Below are 20,952 nucleotides of genomic sequence, written 5' to 3'. Positions count from 1 at the left end.
ATCCTGCCCGGCCATACCGTGGTTATTGTATTGTTTGACATTGACATAGTGATTAAATAAAGAAGATAGCTAGGAACACGGCAAATGAACTGGACGCTTGCTATATAGCTGTTGGTGGGTATATTTGAAAGATGAAACGCGCTGATAGAACACAAAGAAAGACAAAGCATAACCATGTACATATACATGCTTGATAAGTAATAATAACTTCGCGATAAAATTAAAGTGGGTATATGAAAAGATGAAAGGGAGAAAACGAAATTAAAAAAAAAAAAAGGAAAAAGCTAAACCCACAAAACCCATCGTATACTCTTCACCACACCCATACCAATACCCCGAATGACTTTGAACACCATAACAATCAACCATACCCACCACATACCACCTACAAGCACCCACTCTAGCAGCATAAAGCCAATACGTCGAATAGAGCGGAGTCGACGATTTCGTTTCCGAAGGCCCTTGTCAAGCGTGTCGCTGAGTTGCTTGATTGCCAGCGTGCTGGTGGTGTTTAGCTGTGTGCTTAGCGATTCTGCTTCGCGGGCGGCGGTGCGGACGCGCGGGGTGAGGGAGTTGTTGATCAGGTCTTCAAGGATGTCTAGTTCGCGTTCTAGTGGGAGGAGAGTTGATTTGGAGAAGCGGTACATGGTTTTGTTGAGGTTGGTTTTGGTGGTTTCGAGTCTTTCGAGGAGGTTGCGTGCGGCGTAGTTGAATTCGTCGATGCGGGATAGACGGGGGATTATCAAGGGTTTATCCTTGTCGGCTAAGCTTTGTAGGAGGAACTGTGGAGGGGTGTGGTTGCGAGGTTCTTCGAATCGATGAACGAGCGCACTCGCTTTGATACCGGATGATAGTAGGAAGGCTTTGTATCGTAGTACTTCACGCTTCTCGACAATGTTTGGGTCGTCTACGGTCGGGATACTGCGATCAGAGAGTGTCCACCCGTGGCTTCCTGTTGATAGTGTAGGCCGCTTCGTCCTTGATGCTTCTGCGTTTGCCAATCCTGTGACTGGCGGTCCAGGTATCCTGATCGATGGGGTAGAGATTTCATTGCCAACGGCTTGCAGCTTCGGTCTGCCTTCTGGACTCTGATCCCTCGAAGAAGCTCTAAATCCGTAGCTATCACGCCGTTCGCTATACGGTGTGGTGTCGATGGATGAGGCTAATTTCGGCGCAAGCCTTGGGTGAGCCGGCACAAAATGCACGTCGCTAACCCGGCTGGCATCCGATCGTTGCTGCTGCAAACTATCTGACTCTGCCAATTCGTTCTGGTTATCGGTAGGCCCGATTGGTGGTATATTGTTTGAAAATGACTTTGCGGGCGCCCGGCCACTTGACTTGCGCCATGGAAATCCCCATTCATCATCGGAGAACGTGCTTCCTCTGCGAAGTGAGGCTTGCTTGCTGGGAATCGATTCATCGCCGTCGCTTCCTTCTTCGTCTGATTGGCCATCGTCGGATACGGTGCTCGACGCGTAGGATGAATATCTGGAATGACCACCCCCTTCTTTACGGCGTATTAAGTCTCCGACTTTAGACACTTCGCTTCCCACAATTTCTGCGATTCGACTGTTTTTCAAGAAACCTTTGAGCCTTGACTCATGGCTCGTATACGGCTTGGGGACATCCGATCTTCGAATATCATCGAGTGACATATCCTCCTGGCTGTAAGATGGTTCAGGAATAGGGCTTGGCTCAAGGAACTTGGGGCTCTCGTTTTCTTTTGGAATAGAATCCGCTGCTGTCCTGTTGCGTGCCTGAGAAGATTCCGACGGACTTTCGTCTAATCTTTCTCCTTGTTCTACATGGCTGTGTCGACGGTATCTAGTCCTTTCTTGCAGGGACTCAATGACACGGGGCAACTTCTTCCGAGGGGACGGTGATCGACTCGAAGGTGGAGATAAATTAGCAGTAATGCTTGGAAACATAGTCCCCTGCATTGGCGAGTTCGGCGCAGTACTATCCATTTCATCCCCAGACATCCGACGATCTTCCTTGCCTGTAACACTTCCTCCAGGAGAGATCAACAAACTGGTTTTGTCTGCAAATTTACCGGTCTTGGCCGATGACGGATGCGACAATGAGTTTGAATGCCTCGACTTTGTATTTGACGAGTCAGAATGTGCTTTCAATACTCTATGCAGTTTCTCGGCCTGCATAGCAGCTTCTGATTTTATTTTCTTCCTTCTATTTGCACGCCGGGATCTTCCTCGCGAAATAATATCATCACTGCTTGAGTCATCTGATAGACTATTTGACCGTGTCCACTTAGGAGCAAAAATACCAGTAGCTTCGTTCGACATAGACTGTGCGCTGTGGGATTTCGGCCACTGGTATCCATGGACAGAAATAGTCTCCCGTGCAGTCTTATTGAAAGCCGAGGGAGTGGTGGGCTCCTTTGCTAGTGCATGCCTATTCTGATAAGCCGAGTCGGGATGGCCCGCGTATGAGACTGGCAGGGCAAGCTTGAGCTTTGTAGGATCTGGATATAGCTTTTCGCCATCTCTATCTACCGCCTTGGCCTTATTAGAGCCATATTCAAGCCAGACAGCGTCCGCAAGAAGCTCCGCCGGTGAAATGGCCCACTCCAGGCGTGGTCTTTGAATCTTGGTTCCGGACCGATTCGTCCCTCGCGCACTTGATGAAGGTGACGTTGCTCTTGTATGCCACAACTCCTGCTGTTCAATCATTCTATCATCATGATGACTGTTTGGATAAGGCGGCAGTGCTAAACATTCATATGGATCTTCGCTATCTTTCTCGTGCGTTGCTTCCACTGATCCGAGCCAATTGCCAACTCTCGACACGTCCTGCCAGCCTTCTGATTCAAGGTTGATAACATTTTTCTCCCTCAGACGAGTTTTCCGGTTTCGAATAGCTTGAAGAGGATTATAAGCCCTACCAGCAGCTGGCCGTGCACCAGAGTAAGCTTGGTTTTTAAGTGGAGGCAAATAAGACAACAATTCTAAATATTTGGAAAACAGCTCGAAGTGTTGTTTTGCTTTTTGTATCCTAACCAAAGTAGCTTGTGAACATGCCATTTCCACGTCTTTTAAATCGAGAATCGGCCCAATCCCAGCGGCGGCGCCATGGGTATTCGCTGACGGCTCGTGTGCAAGCGGTGGTGTAAGAGGCCGTGTATTGCGAGCGTGTCTATTGTCTTGCATATATAAGCTGGAATGTCGCTGAACCTTGTTTCCCGCCAGCGGCCTATGAGCATTGTCGGAAGTTGAGAATAGCACCTGGTTGTTGGAAGGATTTCGGGGAATGCCTGGCAAAGGGCTGGACGGTGTGCGCCCAACAGTAGTTCTCCTCCTCGATTCGCTCAGATTCAACGCGAGGTTGACGATTTGTACCGGATCCGTATCTAAACCGACGTTCGAAGAATACGAATTGCGAGAGGAGGCGTGTCGTGAAGTTGCGTACTCATTCTGACACGAATCGTGACCTTCGGACGCGGATATATTTGTCACTGCAGCCAAGGGGGACGCCCTCAATGACCTACTTCGTTCGTGTGTCCCGCGATACGATGGGGATCTCTTCTTAGGGACGATAAGTTCATCATCGGCGTGACGGCGCTTTTCGCTATTCGTACCCTGCGTTCGCTGCGTGTATTGACTAGCAGACCCTGCATGTGCATGTCGCGAGTTCCTGGAATAGGCCGAGTCAAGCAGAAAGCCTCCAGATGTCTGATTTCTGCTCGCCCTTAGGTTCGGTTGACTGTCATCCCTGGACTTGCGGCCAAGTGTGCTACCCTCCAGTTCTGCGTTTGTCCCAGAGCTGCTTTCCATTTGTATATAACCCCTTTTTCGTCACAAGAGGATGTGCCCATGCACTCGATCTGGTGCAATGCGGAGGATTTTTTTTTCCTTTTAATTTATATAGGTTCTGACCTGATGAGGAAGGACATCCATCTTCAAGCCATCTCGGTGTTTCATTTGATGCAAATGACCCACAGGTGCCAAGCTCAACAGTTGTTTTCCGGTGGGATTGTAGGTGACAATGTGTTTCGCGTGGAGGTATGAGATGCGCAATCCGAGCTGATTCGTACAGGGTGCCACTAACGAGTGTGCAGTTCTCCGAGAAGGGTTGTAGGCCACAATCAGTCGTTCCTTTCGTGCTTCCAGGCAGTTGACTGACAAAGGACAATGACCGCACTGCGGAGCCCAAACAAACACTGCAAACAGTGATCTGCGGTGCATCTCTCTACGTATAGTACTTGACAGCAGATTCCTCTCGTTCTTATGGAGTACATGACTATTTTTCAAAAGGATGGGCGTCTATTGTCTTGAGGCTATATAGTAAGAACGCCTTGTCAAACAAAAGAAATAGATCATATTGAGTCTAGTTTATGTTTTACATTTGTATATCACAGAAAAACGAGGCACAATTAGCAATCAGGACTCGACTCTGAGGCATTGCAGGCGAGCCTCTGTCTCCATCACCTGTTATTTGTTAGAATAGATTTTCACTTGGGATAAGGTGCTGCAGATGTAAACTCACCTCCAGAGCCTGCTTTACTTCAAGCACGCGCCTCACATCTGCAAGCCAGTCCTTGCTCAGGATCTTGGCCCAGCCTTGAAGCGTATTCATTTCACGGGCTGCACCATCAATGTTACCTTCCTCCAACAAGCTTTCGGTCCGCACCAGAACGCTCTCCACATCATCGCCGTCCGCTGAACCGTCGCGTTTGAACATGACCTTGCTCAAGACGAAGCTGGCAGCATGGCTGGCAATGCCGGCATCCTCGGGCAGGAGACTGGCTTTGCGAACCTCGCCGGCAACACGACGGAAGCGGTCAATAATCTGGGATGTCGTAGGAATACCGCGTTGGTAGGCAGTAGGGTTGATAGAAGCAATGGCCGCGGCCACAACCGCATCATCACCAGCAAGCTCCTTTACAGCAACGAGTTCGCGAACAAAAGGTTTAGCGACAGTAGCACTCTCGAGAACCGTGCGAACCGAGTCTATGGCGACCTGTAGTTGCTGGGTCTTGAGGTTGCTTTCAATAACATCGCTCCAGTCTGAAGTGAGCTTTTCAAGCTGATTGACGTTGGCGGTCAACTCGCTGATCTTGCTCAAACGACCATCACGTTCTCGTTCCACCAATTCCTTGACGTCATTCAGGAACCTTCGGTTCAATTCAATTGCTTGCTCCACGAGCTCATTTTTCAGACGTTGCTCCGCCAGTTCTTGTGCCCTTGCAAGTTCTGTTTGGATTTTGTTCTGATAAGCGCGAGCCAATTTCTCCCGTTCAGATTCGAACTCCTCTCGGAATTGGGCGGCCTCGGCAGCGCGAGCTTCCTCAATTTGACGCATAAGCTTTTGGGCTGATTCGTCAAAGAGCGCGTGTGCCTTCTCAACCTCTTCCTTGGCCTCTTTCTGAGCATCGGTGCGGAGAGATACAATCTTTTCTCCGATGCTCTCCAGTTCTGTGCGGACTCTGGCGATGGGTGCTGAGTATTTGCCAGTAGCTCCCTCGTCAGCGCTGATAACGGTGATTATATCGTTGAATACTCTCACGAGTTCTTGAACCACTGGCTCATCAGCCTGCGGAACCTTGATCAGTTCAAGAGTGGTTGTGGTAGGAATGGCTGGGGTTCTGGGTTCTTCCTTGGGTGCTGGCTTTGGCTGAGTAGGCTCCTCTTTTGGCTTCGAGACTTGGCTTGCCTTGGCCTTGGACGACTCAACAGCACTATTGTGGCGACCCTTCTGAGTTAAATCAGCACCGTCATTAGATTCATCCGAAACCTTCCACGACAGTCCGCTCTTGCTTGGAATGGTGATTTTTTGCGATTCTTCTTTGTGTACTGGAGGAAGACGGTTGGCGTGACTTGTGGCGTGGGGGAAACGGCGGTAGAAATCGCGTTCCTCAAAGTAGAGAACGGATTGCTCGCCATACGGAACATATTCTGTGAAGAAGTCGTGGAAGTTGTCCGACTTCAACGATAGAAAAACGCCTCCTCCATAGCCCAGACCTGATGAAAGAATGAGGTATAGCAAAAATCGCCTAAAGCGGCCAGTTTTCCGGGGCGCTGGAGGCGGAGGAGGAGTGATTGGGGAGTTGCTAGAGTCCTCCACAGGGGGCTGAGGAGGTTGTATAGATGAAGGGGGAGATGTTTGAGTCTGCCCAGTTGGTGACGATGCAGCCGAGTGAACAGTCTCGGGGGGGATTACCGACTGCGATTCGGGCGAAACTGGCGTTGGGCTTGTTGGCTGACCAATTTTTGGGTCTGCATAATATCTCTGTAGCGAAGAAGAGCAGTCAGCGGGGTCAATGCATGTGCCATCATATGAGAGTTTTGGGTACCTGGCCGATGGCGATGCGGTTGCTTGCAAGAGGGTTCGAAAGCAATTGCGTCGCTGTGCGCTGTCGACTCACAGACAGCAGCCGAGTCTGGCTTGACAATACGGAGTAGCGCAGCATTTCGGGCTGCCCTACCTGTGTCAGCGAGTGGTGGTGGAAGGGATGTGGTAGAAACAAATGCAGCGGACGGAACTGAGCGACTAGAGATGTTGTTGCATTTTACGATCTGCTCCGAAGCGGCTGCCATTGGCTCCGCCGGCCTGGCGGGTACCTGTTCTTGACCCCGGCCGTGCCGACGACCAAGAAATTTTAGAGAATCATGGCCTCCGGTGTCATTCTCGACAAAAGTAGCAATTTTCTCATTGATGTCGCGCTTGTGAATTATTACGAATCAGTGCACTACTATATACTTAGCGATTGCGTCGAGCTAAGCAATATCTGCAACATACAATCGAAGACATTGATTAGGCTGGGATAATGATGTGGTATGAAGTAGTTAAGAGATAGCTTGAGTAGCTTGACAACCGAAGAAATCTGACCCAACAACAGGTATAACGACGCCTTCAAAAGAATTAACAGTAGACAAGGTAAAGCAGATGAAATACAGCGAGGTAAGGGATCTACCCTTCGAACAAACGAAATAAAAGCTGGCCTGAAATCTCAACTCTCCAGCAGCGACTGAGGCTGAGCACATGTGCAATGAAAAAAGAAAAGAGATACGCGAGTTAGTATAAAGGAGAAATGTTGGAGCACCAAACTTCCAACCGATCAAGGGCAATAACCCGTAGGCCTTGTTCTATCTATGGTCAATTATGGCACCGGTCTGGCTCCATATATGTCGAATTCCATCACACCGAGGCAGAATAGAATAATAGTGCGTATGCTATATCTGCCACTCTCGAGCAAGCGCTGGCTAATAACGGGATATACCGGTTAAAAGGTCCCATTGTGAAGTGCACTTTATTAATTTAGCAACTGCAACCATTAGCTCCCTGGGTGCCAGCAGCTTCGGGTCGTAGATCAACACCAGGTCTCGCGCTCGCTCGCAGATTTCGTGGTCCGGCTTGGTCAAGCGGCAACTTCTTTGCAATGGCGGTAAAAAGCTCCTTGACATTAGTGGTTGTCTTGGCTGATGTTTCGAAAAAGAGTAATCCAGCTTCTCGGGCATATGCCTCCGCATCAGCTGTCGCAATAGCACGCTTGTCCGGGTTCTCGGTGACCAAATCCAGCTTATTTCCGGCTAGGGCAATGATGATATTCTCGTTCGCTTGACGTTGCAGCTCCTTCACCCACGATTTGGCCTTATCGAGTGATGACTAGTATTGAGAAGAAGAAGTAAGGTCAGCATACAATAGCCGGGAGTAATTCTCCCAAGGCAACATACCGATTGTGTGATATCATAAACGACGACGGCACAGTTTGCATTTCTATAATACATCGGTGCCAGAGATTTGTACCGTTCTTGGCCAGCTGTGTCCCAGATTTCGAACTTTACCGTCGTATTCTCATCCAACGAAATCGTCTGTGTCAGGAAAGCAGCGCCAATTGTCGACTCTCTGTAATCATCGAATTGATCCTAGATTATGTTGGCCACTAATGCATTAACGATACAAGCAACACAGTGGGTAGATACTAACTTTGACAAATCGTAAAACCAGAGAACTCTGTAGGGGGGAAATCAGCGATTAGTATGATCGGTGGGACTCGATTCGATGGCCGTAGACCGAGCTGTTATGGCAAGCTGGCTTACCTTTCCGACCGCGGATTCTCCTGCAGGCAGCATCAAGTTAGTCTACAATCATCGAGGGAGGCTGATATAGCTCCTGGTAGGCGGATAACGAACCGAGCAGAACAAGCTTGAACTGAGCGAACCTCGCACCGGGGCGACCTCCAACTGGTGCGCGCGAAGCCATATCTCCAGACAGAAAAGCAACTTTTGTGCAGTAACAATACAAGAAGACAGTGATGTTTCTCGACGTGCAGGTAGAGACAACACTGTGTTTCGTGGAGAGGGTGGATGCGGTATGTGAGATGGACGATTGAGGTTGTAGTGACGGACTATGTTTCTGTTGGAGCCGCGGGATGACGAGAGGCAACTGACCAGAAAAGGCTGTGCAATGACGCTATTGGCTAGGGGCCGCGGTCACGGGCCACTAGCCACAAAGGGGGCTTGCGCGGCTGTCCGCTGTCCAATCACAGCGCCGGGCTGCGTGGCCTGCTGTGGCACAGCAAACAAGTTGGTGCCAAACAGGCAGCTGCTCTCCCATACTATTTATTGCATGCAGCTGATTAGCTGTTGACGCTCGCTTCATTCTCAGCTCGTTTACGATCATTCAATTCCATTTGCCCGCGACTACATTATGCGCTGAAGCTGCGACCTCGATCTTTCTATTGTATAATCACTATCCCCCTGGCGAGTTGACCATGGCGCAACCGGTGCTCCCCTTCAAGGACATTAATCTGCATTCCTCGCCATCGCACTATGCATTCACTTCACCCTCTACTCCCAACGCCCCGACATTGGTGGTGGAGCGACCAAATGGCGATTTGCGTCTCAATGATGGCACTCTCCTCGGCACGAAACGAGTGTCGAGCATTGCCGGGATTCTGGGAATGATCAAGCTGAAGCTAGGTACGACGTGATGGCATCCCAAGTTCTTCAGTATGTGAGGCTGATTAGTTGAAGACAAGTACATCATAGTCATCACCAAGGCGCAACCCATGGGTCGTCTCCAGGGCCACATGGTGTATAAAGTTGTCGCGACGGAATTTCTACCTCTTCGAGAGCGCCCACTACACGACACGGACGAAGACACCTATCTTTCATTATTGAAAGACTTGATCCGAACCGGACCCATGTACTTTTCTTATTCTCTCGACCTCACCAACAGCTTCCAAAGGCAATCGCAGAGTGACCCGAGTTACCCCCTGTGGAAACGAGCCGACGACCGCTTTTATTGGAATCGGTTTATCCAGTCGGATCTCATTGACTTCCGTGTTGGTACTGTTGACACAACTGGTTCACGGTACAGCCAGCAGCCCGGTGTTGATCCATATATCTTGCCTGTTATCTTTGGCATGCTACGCATCACCCCCGCCAGAGTCAAGAATACTTCGTTTACTTTCGCTTTGATTACACGGAGGTCAAGGTTTAGAGGCGGGACTCGCTACTTCTCTCGTGGTATTGATGATAATGGGAATGTGTCCAATTATAATGAGACGGAGCAAATTGTGATCCTGAACGATTCCACTGGTGGCTTGACTGGTTTCGCTGGAGGTCAAGCATTGCCGAACGGAAAACTTGAAGAGCCAGGCCGAGATTTGGAGGTATTTTCGTTTGTCCAGACCAGAGGCAGTGTACCTGTTTTTTGGTCTGAGGTGAACAGTCTTCGTTACACCCCGAAGCTACAGGTCAGGGGTGTAGAGACGGCTGTTGAAGCCGCGCAAAAACATTTCTCTCAGCAAATTAGGATTTACGGGGAAAATTATTTGGTCAACTTGGTGAACCAAAAAGGCAGAGAAGAGCGGGTCAAGAAGGCCTATGAACAAATGGTCCGTACTTTGCTGTCATCTCCAGGAGAGGCTTCCGAGAAGGATCTACCACATACCGATGAGAAAGTACGCATTGTGGAATCCGAGGAAAGAAGGGAGCTCTTGGATCGTATACACTATATTTATTTCGACTTCCACAATGAGACCAAGGGTCTTAAATGGCACCGAGCACAACTGCTCCTAGATCAGCTTACAGATGGGCTCATGCGCGGGCAATATTTCCGAGGTGTTGAAAAGCCCGGTGATTCCCACGGACCTTTGGATATTCGCACTCAACAGGGAAGTGTTGTACGGACAAATTGCATGGACTGTCTTGACCGTACGAATGTTGTTCAGAGTATGTTAGGTCGTTGGACAATCAGCCGTCAATTAATGGACGCTGGCGTTCTGCGCCCAGGGGAGTCAGCAAGCGACGATGCTGAATTTGAAAATATATTCCGTAATATATGGGCCGACAATGCCGATGTCGTTTCACGAGCGTATTCCGGAACTGGAGCTCTGAAGACAGACTTCACGCGAACAGGCGAACGCACTCGCGCCGGAATGTTGCAAGATTTTTCGAATTCGGTCACCCGTTATATTCGCAATAATTTCATGGATGGTCCCCGGCAAGATGGGTTTGACTTGTTTTTGGGTGCTTATCTACCGCAAGACTCGGCGTTGGGGAGCTTGTTACTCTTCATTGATCGCAGACCCGTCATCATACAATCGATCCCATACGTGTTGGCAGCGAGCGTATTTATGGTGCTGGTTGCTATTTTCACGCGCCGCCTGCCTGATGCTGCAGTATGGCCATTAAGGATTTTCACTCTTTTCTGGATCATCGTTGGTGCATGGTGCTTACACTTCATATTTGGCCATGGAATGCTCTACGTAAGTTCATGCTGTTTGTTCGATGTCGCATCCGCGGTACTAACATTTTGCAGGTCAACTGGCCCAAGCTCAATACACCAACTGCTGCTTCAGAAGGTTATCAAGATGCTCTGACTCATGCTCGATCAGACAAGGTCATTGGGCGTTTCTTACTCAGTAAACGACACCAGCGCGGTTACAGCAATGCCCGCTTGGGCTTTATGGAAGAAGGCAAAAAGAGGCTTGAATAGACCCTTTTTTTGTTGTCTCTCCTTATTGTCTTTTTTTCTGTTTCTACCTTTCTCTTGCGCGAAAGCATATGAATTTGTCGCCGACGCAGGTTTTCTTTCTATTCTCCTCTAAAGAGTTCTTTTACTTCGATCACAGGTTATGCTTTTAGTTACATATTCAATTCCACCATTCTGTTATGCTACGTATCATAAATACCATTATTTTACTCTACTGTGGAAATATAAATAAGCCTTCGTGTGAACTTTGTCGGCGTTGGGTCTATCTAGTATCGTTATCGGAAAAGTCGTCGGCGAGCGAGCCGTTGGCCGAAGTCCGGAATTCCCAACAAGCTCTTCGGCATGAAATTGTCTGTTTGTGAGGCATGAGACCTTTACTTTAAACTTCTCTCTTGCTGCACCCCTTTCCGAATGCTTACGCGACCCCGATTCTGGAGATTGCAAAGCCCTGCATTGTCTCGCCACTTGCATTCAATTCGCTTCAAGCCCTTCACGATGGCGGGGCGCACGTACGATGTGAGATGGCATTCTGCGCGACAGTCTACAAATCGCTCTTTTAACTGACGGACATGTGTCTTATGTCTCGCAGGAAGCTATTACTGCACTCAATTCTTTACAGTCAAATTTTTCGATTGTCAACGCCATCAGGCAGTCTGGGAGACCTATGAATCAAAATGCTATCCCGGAAATGATCGACTGGTTTAGGAAAGTTGGATACGAGGTTTGCCCTTGCTAGTCTATGACAATATGAATGATCCTAGCTTATAGAAATGCTCTTATAGCCATCAGATCTCAATCGCCTCAACCTAGTTCATATCGCCGGCACAAAAGGCAAGGGCTCGACGTCCGCCTTCGTCTCGTCGATTCTCTCGCAGTACCTTCCCGTGGCGGAAAGCTCCTCAGCCGCCGTTCACAAAGTCGGACTTTATACTTCGCCACATTTACGTTTTGCTCGTGAGAGGATAAAGATAAATAATGAGCCATTGTCCGAGGACCAATTTGCCCGCTACTTCTTCGAGGTATGGGATCGTCTGGAAGAATCTGCCAAGGCGGCCGGGGAAGATCCTCAGGTGAAACCGGTTTACTTCCGGTACCTTACTCTTATGGCATTCCACGCCTATATCAGTGAAGGCGTCGATGCAGCCGTGATTGAGTGTGGTATTGGAGGCGAGTATGACTCGACAAACATCATCGTGCAACCGACAGTCTGTGGTATAACCAGCCTTGGCATTGATCACGTCGCATTATTGGGGTCTACCATCGAGGAAATAGCATGGCATAAAGGCGGTATTATCAAAGCAGGAGCGAAGACTTTCACGGGCCCACAACCTGAAGGCGCATTGGAGGTTCTGCGCAAAAGGGCTGAGGAGAAGGGCACGGAACTGATTGTTGCTCAGGGACAGCCTGAATTGGAGAAAGGGAGCAGCTCATTGAAGCTGGGTTTGGACGGTGATTTCCAATATACGAATGCGAATATAGCAGTTGGCGTTGCGGGCGAGTTTCTGCGACGCCGTGGGGTGGAGGATATCCCTGCTGATATATTTACCGCATCACTGCCCGAAAAATTTCGAGCCGGCTTAGAGAAGACCAGGTTAGGTGGCAGATGTGAAACACGTCAGGAAAGGACGGTCTCTTGGTATATCGACGGTGGTCATACACTCGAAAGCATACGCGTTGCCGGGGAATGGTTTGCTTCAAAGCTGGTTGGTGATGCTGAGAGTAAGCAACCCCGCGTCCTGATTTTCAACCAGCAGACTCGCGACAGCGGAGCGCTGGCACGAGCCCTATATCAGACTCTAGCCGAAGCCCTTGGGTCGGTGCAGCCTTTTACACATGCTGTATTCTGCACTAATGTCACATACAAGAGTGCTGGATACCGACCTGATCTCATCAGTATAAATACCAATGCCTCGGAGGTAGAGAAGCTTAGCGTACAAAACTCACTTGCCAAATCCTGGCAGGAGATTGACCCGAAATCGCATATATCGGTCTTTTCTACAATTGAGGAAGCCGTGGATTTCGTGCGTGAACTTTCGAAACAAGTCTCCGGTGAGGTTCCTGTCAAGGCCATGGTGACTGGCAGTCTACATCTTGTGGGCGGTTTCCTCGATGTTGTCGAGACTAAGCCTGGACAGCCTGCAGCGTGAGGAACATCTCCCCGTTTACAGACGTATACCTTCGCAATCAAATCAAACCTTGGGTCATCATGATTATGAGAAAACCGCTATGCATAGTCGAGGGACTATTTTCTCCCTTTTTCCTTCTTGGAAAGAAGCTACCTAGCTCCAATATGGAGCGTCTAGGATGTATACAAGTCTATAGCTAGTTGTACAACACCTACCTACTGTCTATAATAGAACATTTGACAGACTCTAGTACAAAAAGATCACATCTGGTGCATAGAAGAAACCATCAATTAGCTATCACAAACCATCTAATCTTATTCATCAATTTTAGGACATGTGCACTTAGAAAGTAATATTTTTAACGATCAGCATGATTCCTTTAATCCTTCTCTCTCCTCCAATGGCATCTGCACAATGTCAGGCGGTGTGCAAGATGTTGAAGTGCCCCACCAACGCGTGATAATGCCAGACTTACCGCTTTCCCTTTCTGTCTTGCGGGGTGTGAATAGCAACGCTGAAGATAAACAGTTAACGCTTCTCTTTCACTCCTCAGCATTCCCTTTACTCCTCTTTGCCTTCGCTACACACAGCAATGGCAGAGCCACAGGAATCCAAGGGCAAAGCTCCTGCACAGGAGCCTAGTGACAGCACAAATGGACAAGACAACCACATCACTGATAACAGCAGTGCAGAGAAGTCTTCAGAGACCATTGAAGGCTCATCTGGCAAGAAAGACAAAACGCCTCTTGTTTCAGGAGTCAAAGAGAGAATTGGCAAACTAGCACGTTCCTCTAACGATGACAAGACAGTCACACCTCAGATGCTTGACTCCTTACTTCGCATGAACCCATCCTTGGCTGGCGAGCTGGCTGGCATGCCTCAAGACAAGGCCATCGAAACACTCACCAGTATGAATGTCGCTGACCTCCTCACTGGACTGTCCTTGGGGAAGAAGAACCAGAAGGACATGGCCTCTTACAAATTTTGGCAAACTCAACCTGTCCCGCGTTTCGATGACCAGGAAAACCTCACTGAAGGCCCCATCAAAATCATCAACCCAGAGGAAGTTTCGAAGGAGCCGCCACAGCTGATAGAGGGGTTTGAGTGGGTGACACTGGATATTTCAAACGACAGTGAAGTGACAGAGCTGTATGAATTGTTGTCCAATCACTATGTCGAAGATGACAACGCCATGTTTCGCTTTAATTATTCCAGAGCATTCCTCAATTGGTAAGCCTTACAAATGATCCCATTATTTCAGTGGATTTTCTATTTCTCACCTTTTCTTTTCAGGGCTTTGACATCTCCTGGCTGGAAAAAGGAATGGCATGTGGGAGTTCGTGCAACAAAGTCTCGCAAGTTGGTCGCTTTTATTTGCGGTGTGCCAACATACATCCGAGTTCGCGATCAGAAGCTCAAAGTGGTCGAAATTAACTTCCTTTGCGTGCACAAGAAGTTGCGTTCCAAACGTCTTGCACCTGTCTTGATCAAGGAAGTGACCCGTCGCTGTTATTTGCGAGGAATTTACCAAGCCATCTACACTGTGGGCATTGTTCTTCCCAAGCCTGTGACCTCATGCCGCTATTACCATCGTCCTCTAGACTGGTTGAAACTGTACGAAGTTGGGTTTTCTCCTCTCCCCCCAGGTTCCACCAAAGCGCGCCAGATTACCAGAAATCACCTTCCAAGCCACACGGCCACCCCTGGTCTGCGCAAAATGCAAAAGAAGGATGTGGGCGCAGTCTACAACTTGCTCGAACGGTTCCTGAAACGCTTTGATATTAATCCGGCATTCTCAAAGGAAGAAATAGACCACTGGCTGCTTCATCAAGAGTCGCGTGGTGAGCAGGTCGTTTGGTCCTATGTAGTAGAAGAATCACACACGAAGAAGATTACAGACTTTGTGTCTTTCTACAGCCTGGAATCATCAGTCATCGGCAACCCGAAGCACAAGGAAGTTCGTGCTGCATACCTGTACTATTACGCGTCGGAGACTGCTTTCAACGACAGAGAGGCGGGCTTCAAGGAGCGGCTTCAGTTATTGATCAACGATGCTCTCATCGAAGCTAAGAAGGTAAGCATATCCCAGACTTTGTCAATGGACGACGCCTAACCTAACACTTGTATAGGCTCACTTTGATGTCTTCAATGCGCTCACCCTGCAGGATAACCCTCTATTCCTTGAACAACTTAAATTTGGTGCTGGTGATGGTCAGCTGCATTACTACCTGTACAATTACCGCACTGCTCCTGTTCCCGGCGGAGTCGACCACAAGAATCTTCCGGACGAGCGAAAGAGAGGAGGAATGGGCGTGGTTCTTCTTTAAGTTGGACAGACCTCTGCTGCAATTTGGACATAGTCTATCATCACGAATGGCACGATTGGGGGGATTTTGTGCTTTCCAGAATATTTCGTAGTCTACACTTGGACTGGGCTGTTGTAAATTCCTCGTTTTAGCTAAAGACAATGAAGGACATGGCTTAACTTGTAAGAAATGCAACTCTACATTGTGCTGTCCTGTTCTCAGTAAGTGTCATCATAAGCAACCGAGGAATGCCCCACTCGGCACTTGCAGGCGGAGCGATCTGGATTGGATCGTCAACCCGTCAACCTTAATCCAACCTCTAGCTTCCTGTCGCTCATCCATGTCGACTGTAAGCATTGAATTCAAATCTGATCCAGGCAGATGATAAGAGAGAAATAACGAATAATGATTCCCCTCATCCAGATCTCGGTTCGTTGACGCTGAACTAGTCAGTCATAAGTTATCGCTCTGCCATCATTAGGCTGCATTTTTTTCGAACACGTACAACTCTAGCAGTAGACAATCGAACAAAATGGGCGCATCACAGTCTACAGGTGGACTCGAGGGTGCTCCGTCTCTAGGTATGTCTCATGCGACACTGTCGCTGTGTATCCCGCATTTTTATTCTTTTCCGTAATTCAAAAGGCTTATTTTTCGATTCACAGAACAGCTCAGCTTTCTACTAGCTGAACGCTTTGCAACAAAGTGCTTCACTCCCTTAGAACTTACTCATTTCAAAGACAACTTTTATTCGCGGGCACTCGACCAAGCGGGATTTCGGTATTGGAACGAGAAGATCCTTTCGGACTTTCTCGGCATACCTGATGGAATCTATACCGATGAGAAGGGCGGCAGTCATGATGGCCGCCTTGATGCGGGTCCCGTCGTGTTCAGAATGGTGTCATACTTGGGCGCGTTCCCTTTCCAGAAAACCCTTGCGCCTAGCGTTTTGACTTTCGAGGCTATGGTCAAGGTTGTTGTGCTCCTCACTGAGAGATATGGCAAAGTCCTGAGAAGAGGTCGTAAAGATCGTGTCAAGCTGCTTTTTGGAAGTCTTGCAGATGTCGGAAGACCGCCCGTGCGAGACACAAAAGAACATCAACTCTCCGAACCCTCTGATAACAATGGAGAAGGATCACAAGGGCCTTCGTCGCATGCGCCGGGATTTTCCATCGATGAGCCCGCTAACGACGACTATGATGAAGAAGTTGATGATGACGATCTAGCATTAGCAGCATTGGAATCACTAGATGCTATTGAGGTTTTTAAACATGACCAACGAATTGATCGTACAGTCTATGAGGCACGCATATCCGTGGACACATTTCGTCGTCTTCTTATGTTACTCCTCGTGATTACTCCGTTGAGACCATTTGAGACTGTCACCAAATATACTTATGATTTAAGCTCGGAAGAGCAGGCTTCCATCAGACACGAAGCCGACAGCATCATCTCTAGTTTCAGTGAAGAAGAACTCCGGGACGGTATTGGATACAAATCATTTTCGAAGATGGTTTCCCTCAGCTTACCTCATCTCTTTGATCCCTTGACGCCACTATTTGAGCATCTTTTGTTTAGTAAAAATTTGGATCTGTCTCGGAAACGAACTGGATCTGAAACCAATCCCGAGACTTCGCCTACGCAGTTGTCGAACGATGAAACGCCAACCCCCGGCCATCCGGCTGCGATTTTGCTTCCGGGGAGCTTTGAATCTGCAATACTCACTCCGAGTATGATATCTCATCTTTCTTTTTTCTTACCCGCCTCCTCGGACCAGAATATTTATAGGAGTGATATACACTTACACCCTGTCTTTTCCACCGTGGCACATGGTGAATCTTTAACATCATTCCAGCACAATGTCTTCACATGGCAGGCCCCATCGCTCCTCATTGTTCAAGGTGCTCCGATTGGAGGGTCCAGCTCCTCCTCCAACAACGAATTGATAACAATGGGCGCATATATACCTCGGCCATGGAAACCATCTTCAACATCTTACGAAACCTCTACCAATACAAACAATCGATCAAGCCTCCCCTATCTATTCCAGCTCCACCCCAAACATTCCGTACTACCAGGTAATCCTTCTCCCTCAAAACTCGAATCAACTACAAACCCCACAGTATTCTTCTCCACATCAACCGGCATCGCTATCGGCTGTGAGGTCGCAGCATCTGCGCACCACAAAACGAGTTATGGCCCCGGCGTACCCTCTTCCTCCCGCCACCATAGAAACAACAGCAATAACAAACAACACGCACCAATCCCTAATGGCGCGGGCAGTCTCATCATAGACGCCGGTCTAGAAACAGCACAACTACACGTATCCTACCTGGCCGGTAGTTCCGGCACTTTCACACCAGCTGTCCCTCCTATCCTTCCAACCATTACACACATTGATATCTACAACCTTGAAATATGGGGTATTATTGAGCCGGTATCGTCGGCAACAACGGGAGGTAATACTAATACCATTTCGCAACAGCGCGCAGCGTGGCAGTTCGATGCCCGTGAAGCAGAGCGTAGAAAGGGACTTAATGTTAAATTGGGTGCAAATGCATCGGACAGTGATTATCAGAATGCGCGTGCTTTGCTCGAAATGGCTGGTATTATAGGTGATCAGGGCCAGCGGAGTGGAGGCAGTGTATGATTTTTTCTTTCAATTTTCTCACTGTCTTTTCACCTCTTGCTTTGCGAAGAGTCAGTTATTGTAAGTCTGACGCCCTGGCTCGGGCCTTATAGCAGCATGAGTAACGGTATATTTTTATTACAATAATGATAAATAAAACGAGATTTTTTCCCCCTCATAATCTATATTCATACAATATTCTAATGATAACATCAAACTCGTATAGGTACAAGCCCATTAGGCGGTTCATAGAAATCCTTTAATAAAAGCTCCAACTCCTCCGCTTCCAAATCAGCCTTGCCATCATCAGCTACCGCCATGTCATCAACTTCACTAGCGGCAGCAGTACTTTGATGACGATCGCTTGTCTTTGACTTGGCATCTTCGGCCATAACGGTAACCTCATTGGCGGCGTCATGATCATCAGCATCACCACCGCCAGCCTTAAGAGGCTTTTCTCTGGGCAGACGGAAAGGAAGAAAGCCCGCGGGCGCACGTTCAGCACGCTCCATCACTTCTTCCATGTATTTTCGTACTTCAGCTGCGGGTTTGACGATTCGAGATAGCGGCTCTAAAATTGCGGGTTTGCTACTATAGAAGCGCATTGTCAAGGGTTGGTAGTATTCTTTGAGATTTGTTGCGGCGTCTACCTTTTTGGGTTGTGCGGCTGCTGTCGTGTCTGCTAATGGTGTTTTGTTATCACCTTCTTCTGCAGGCTTCTTTTCATCGGCTGTGCTGGTGCCGGGGGCGTTGTTTTCTTTCTTTTCATCTACTGCTTGACTGTCGACTTCAGGTGCAGGTGTCGATGGACCGCCTTTTTCGGCGGCTTTTTCCTTGTCTTTCTTTTTGGACTTTGAGGATTTGCTCTTGGACTTGGGTGCGATGTCTGGTGTCTGCTCAAGTGGGAATTTCGTATTAGGTTCCACTTTGCGCACAAGCAGGAACGAAGCAAGAAGCACCGTACCGCCGGCTTGGTATTCCAAGATAGAGTATTCTGGGAATAGGTAGCGATCGCCTGAACCAGCATGACCAGAGGTGCTGCTTCCGTAAGGTGTCAATGGAGAAGTAAACTCGAACACCACTGCCTTGATGGGTGGCTTAGGAGGAGGAGGAGCAGGCCCAGTTTGGTAATAAGTCGATGAACTATATTGGGGTCCACTACGAGCCTTGATAGGAGGTGGCACATGCGGATAAGGAGGATGGTGGTATTGTGGATATTGTGATGGTCCTGCAGGATACGGTGAAAGTGGCTGTGGAGACGGATTTGTGGGAACGGGATTTGTTACAGGAGAAGCTTGAGGTACATAGGAGGGGCCTGATGAAGGAGCAGTTGCAACAAGGGCTGCACTCGGCGGCACAGGCACGGGAGCCGGAGCCTTTGGAACTGTGTTTGCTGGTGTAACAGCGGATGGTGTAGGTGCTGGAGGTGCTGCGGGAGCAGGGGCTAGAGTTGCAGGCGTTCCGGGCTCCGTCTTGATCTGAGGGGTAGTATTGGGTGTAGAGTCACTCGCATTAGGGACACCGGATTGACCAGCACTAGGGGCAGTATGTGGTTGCGCATTTCCAGGGTTGTTGGCTGGGGTTGGGATTGGTGCTTGTGACGGCTGTGTTGGCGACTGTGCTTTTGCAGCGCTGTTCGCCGGTGCTGGTGTAGAAGCCAAGTCTGATGTCGAGGACTGCGCAGGGGTAGCTGCCGATGAAGGAGCCGGTACTGGAGACTTTTGAGGTTGCTGTGAATTCTGTTGCGGAGGTTTTGGAGCCACTTGCTGCGCCGGGGGTGGCGCATGTGTATTCTGAGGTTGTTGAGATTGCGGTACTTGTTGGGGTTGTTGATAATAATTGTTCTGCTGCTGTTGTTGTTGCCTCCTTTGCTGCTCTTCTCTCTGTCGAATAATGGCATTGAGCTCATCAATATGGCCCTGGAAAATCCGCAATTGTTCCTGAGAGGCCTTGCTTGATGCCACAATCCTCATCAAGGCCTTCAGTTCAGGATTTGAAGCTGCTCTAGTTGCAAGCATTTGAATAACAGGGTCTGGACTCGGTTTCGCTGGCTGAGGTGGAGGTCCCTGCGCCTGCGACGTCGGTTGTTGGCGCTGGGTCGGTGGTGGCTGCTGTGGCCTCGGATGGGATGGGGCATTCTGAGGGTTTGGAGGCTGATTATAAGGATATGGAGGCGGTCGCATTTGCTGAGGAGGGGCGTAATGCTGATATTGGTATCCGGTTGTTGGCGGAGGGCCGTATTGAACAATGCGTTGTGGCGGGGGAATTTGCACTGCTGGTTTTGCATTGGGGTCTTTCACTGTATAGATCATTCCATCGAAATGATGGGGTTCAATAATAATTTTGCACGGGCCGACTTTGGTCATCGAATCCTTGGGTGGATTTTTCCCTTCGAGTTGTTCTCTCTTCGTTTTCTTCGGTTTTGTCCAATACCTTTCGAAAATGCCGTCACTAAGCCACTTTTTCTTAGACCGTTCAAGGGACATGCTTAAAACGACGCTTTTCAACAAACAACCAGTCAGATACAACCATTAAATTATCTGAGATGATGGAATGAATACCTTTCAGCGATGGATTGAAAGTCATTGTCAGACAATGTGAGCGACGATTGAGGCTTTGACCTCGTCGGGAGAGGGTCCCCTTCCTTGAGCTTTGTAGGCAATGGCTCTTCAATAGGTTCTGGAGTAGATTGACGTTCAGGTTCAGGTATCGGTGTTGAAGACTGAGCTGCAGTGGCAGGTGTTGATGTTTTCCTTCTGCTCGAGCTTTGCGAAGCTGCTTCTGAGACTCGTCGCTTCGCTGCGGGTTCTCGGCGTTCGCGAGCAGGAAGTTTGCGCTTCGGTGCCATTGCGCTTTCAACTTTTTGTATTTGCTGATGTTTCCATATAACTGGTGTTGTACTATCTGGATGAGATGAACATTGTCGCGCTAG

At 48.8% G+C, this 20,952-nt stretch overlaps 8 protein-coding genes across 8 annotated transcripts; 4 read left to right on the top strand and 4 right to left on the bottom strand.

Moving 5' to 3' along the window:
* Positions 1 to 284: 284 nt before the first annotated feature.
* Positions 285 to 3,791, bottom strand: UA08_00138 (hypothetical protein; the record flags this gene model as incomplete). The annotated part of the gene is made up of 1 exon (XM_020259911.1): positions 285 to 3,791. The coding sequence occupies one exon, from the start codon at positions 3,789 to 3,791 to the stop codon at positions 285 to 287; it is 3,507 nt and encodes a 1,168-aa protein (XP_020124694.1).
* Positions 3,792 to 4,397: 606 nt separating this feature from the next.
* On the bottom strand, positions 4,398 to 6,427 carry UA08_00137 (MICOS complex subunit MIC60; the record flags this gene model as incomplete). Its single annotated transcript, XM_020259910.1, has 3 exons — positions 4,398 to 4,445; positions 4,504 to 6,246; positions 6,383 to 6,427. The coding sequence occupies 3 exons, from the start codon at positions 6,425 to 6,427 to the stop codon at positions 4,398 to 4,400; spliced, it is 1,836 nt and encodes a 611-aa protein (XP_020124691.1).
* An 848-nt stretch (positions 6,428 to 7,275) lies between these two features.
* Positions 7,276 to 8,220, bottom strand: UA08_00136 (GTP-binding protein ypt5; the record flags this gene model as incomplete). Its single annotated transcript, XM_020259909.1, has 4 exons — positions 7,276 to 7,623; positions 7,692 to 7,883; positions 8,058 to 8,077; positions 8,151 to 8,220. The coding sequence occupies 4 exons, from the start codon at positions 8,218 to 8,220 to the stop codon at positions 7,276 to 7,278; spliced, it is 630 nt and encodes a 209-aa protein (XP_020124692.1).
* A 511-nt stretch (positions 8,221 to 8,731) lies between these two features.
* UA08_00135 (hypothetical protein) lies at positions 8,732 to 10,962 on the top strand (the record flags this gene model as incomplete). Its single annotated transcript, XM_020259908.1, has 3 exons — positions 8,732 to 8,939; positions 9,009 to 10,732; positions 10,786 to 10,962. The coding sequence occupies 3 exons, from the start codon at positions 8,732 to 8,734 to the stop codon at positions 10,960 to 10,962; spliced, it is 2,109 nt and encodes a 702-aa protein (XP_020124689.1).
* Positions 10,963 to 11,454: 492 nt separating this feature from the next.
* UA08_00134 (hypothetical protein) lies at positions 11,455 to 13,106 on the top strand (the record flags this gene model as incomplete). Its single annotated transcript, XM_020259907.1, has 3 exons — positions 11,455 to 11,475; positions 11,579 to 11,680; positions 11,742 to 13,106. The coding sequence occupies 3 exons, from the start codon at positions 11,455 to 11,457 to the stop codon at positions 13,104 to 13,106; spliced, it is 1,488 nt and encodes a 495-aa protein (XP_020124690.1).
* A 571-nt stretch (positions 13,107 to 13,677) lies between these two features.
* Positions 13,678 to 15,412, top strand: UA08_00133 (Glycylpeptide N-tetradecanoyltransferase; the record flags this gene model as incomplete). Its single annotated transcript, XM_020259906.1, has 3 exons — positions 13,678 to 14,315; positions 14,379 to 15,159; positions 15,215 to 15,412. 3 exons carry the CDS (start codon positions 13,678 to 13,680, stop codon positions 15,410 to 15,412), a joined length of 1,617 nt encoding a protein of 538 aa, XP_020124687.1.
* Positions 15,413 to 15,923: 511 nt separating this feature from the next.
* On the top strand, positions 15,924 to 18,041 carry UA08_00132 (Restriction of telomere capping protein 5; the record flags this gene model as incomplete). The annotated part of the gene is made up of 3 exons (XM_020259905.1): positions 15,924 to 15,972; positions 16,057 to 17,121; positions 17,515 to 18,041. The coding sequence occupies 3 exons, from the start codon at positions 15,924 to 15,926 to the stop codon at positions 18,039 to 18,041; spliced, it is 1,641 nt and encodes a 546-aa protein (XP_020124688.1).
* A 191-nt stretch (positions 18,042 to 18,232) lies between these two features.
* On the bottom strand, positions 18,233 to 20,868 carry UA08_00131 (hypothetical protein; the record flags this gene model as incomplete). Its single annotated transcript, XM_020259904.1, has 2 exons — positions 18,233 to 20,519; positions 20,582 to 20,868. 2 exons carry the CDS (start codon positions 20,866 to 20,868, stop codon positions 18,233 to 18,235), a joined length of 2,574 nt encoding a protein of 857 aa, XP_020124685.1.
* Positions 20,869 to 20,952: the final 84 nt, after the last annotated feature.

The sequence above is a fragment of the Talaromyces atroroseus genome (genome assembly GCF_001907595.1).
Source record: "Talaromyces atroroseus strain IBT 11181 chromosome Unknown scaffold_0, whole genome shotgun sequence".
Lineage (NCBI taxonomy): Eukaryota > Fungi > Ascomycota > Eurotiomycetes > Eurotiales > Trichocomaceae > Talaromyces > Talaromyces atroroseus.
The sequence above is the reverse complement of the archived record's forward strand: the minus strand, read 5'-3'. Positions and strand labels throughout refer to the sequence as shown.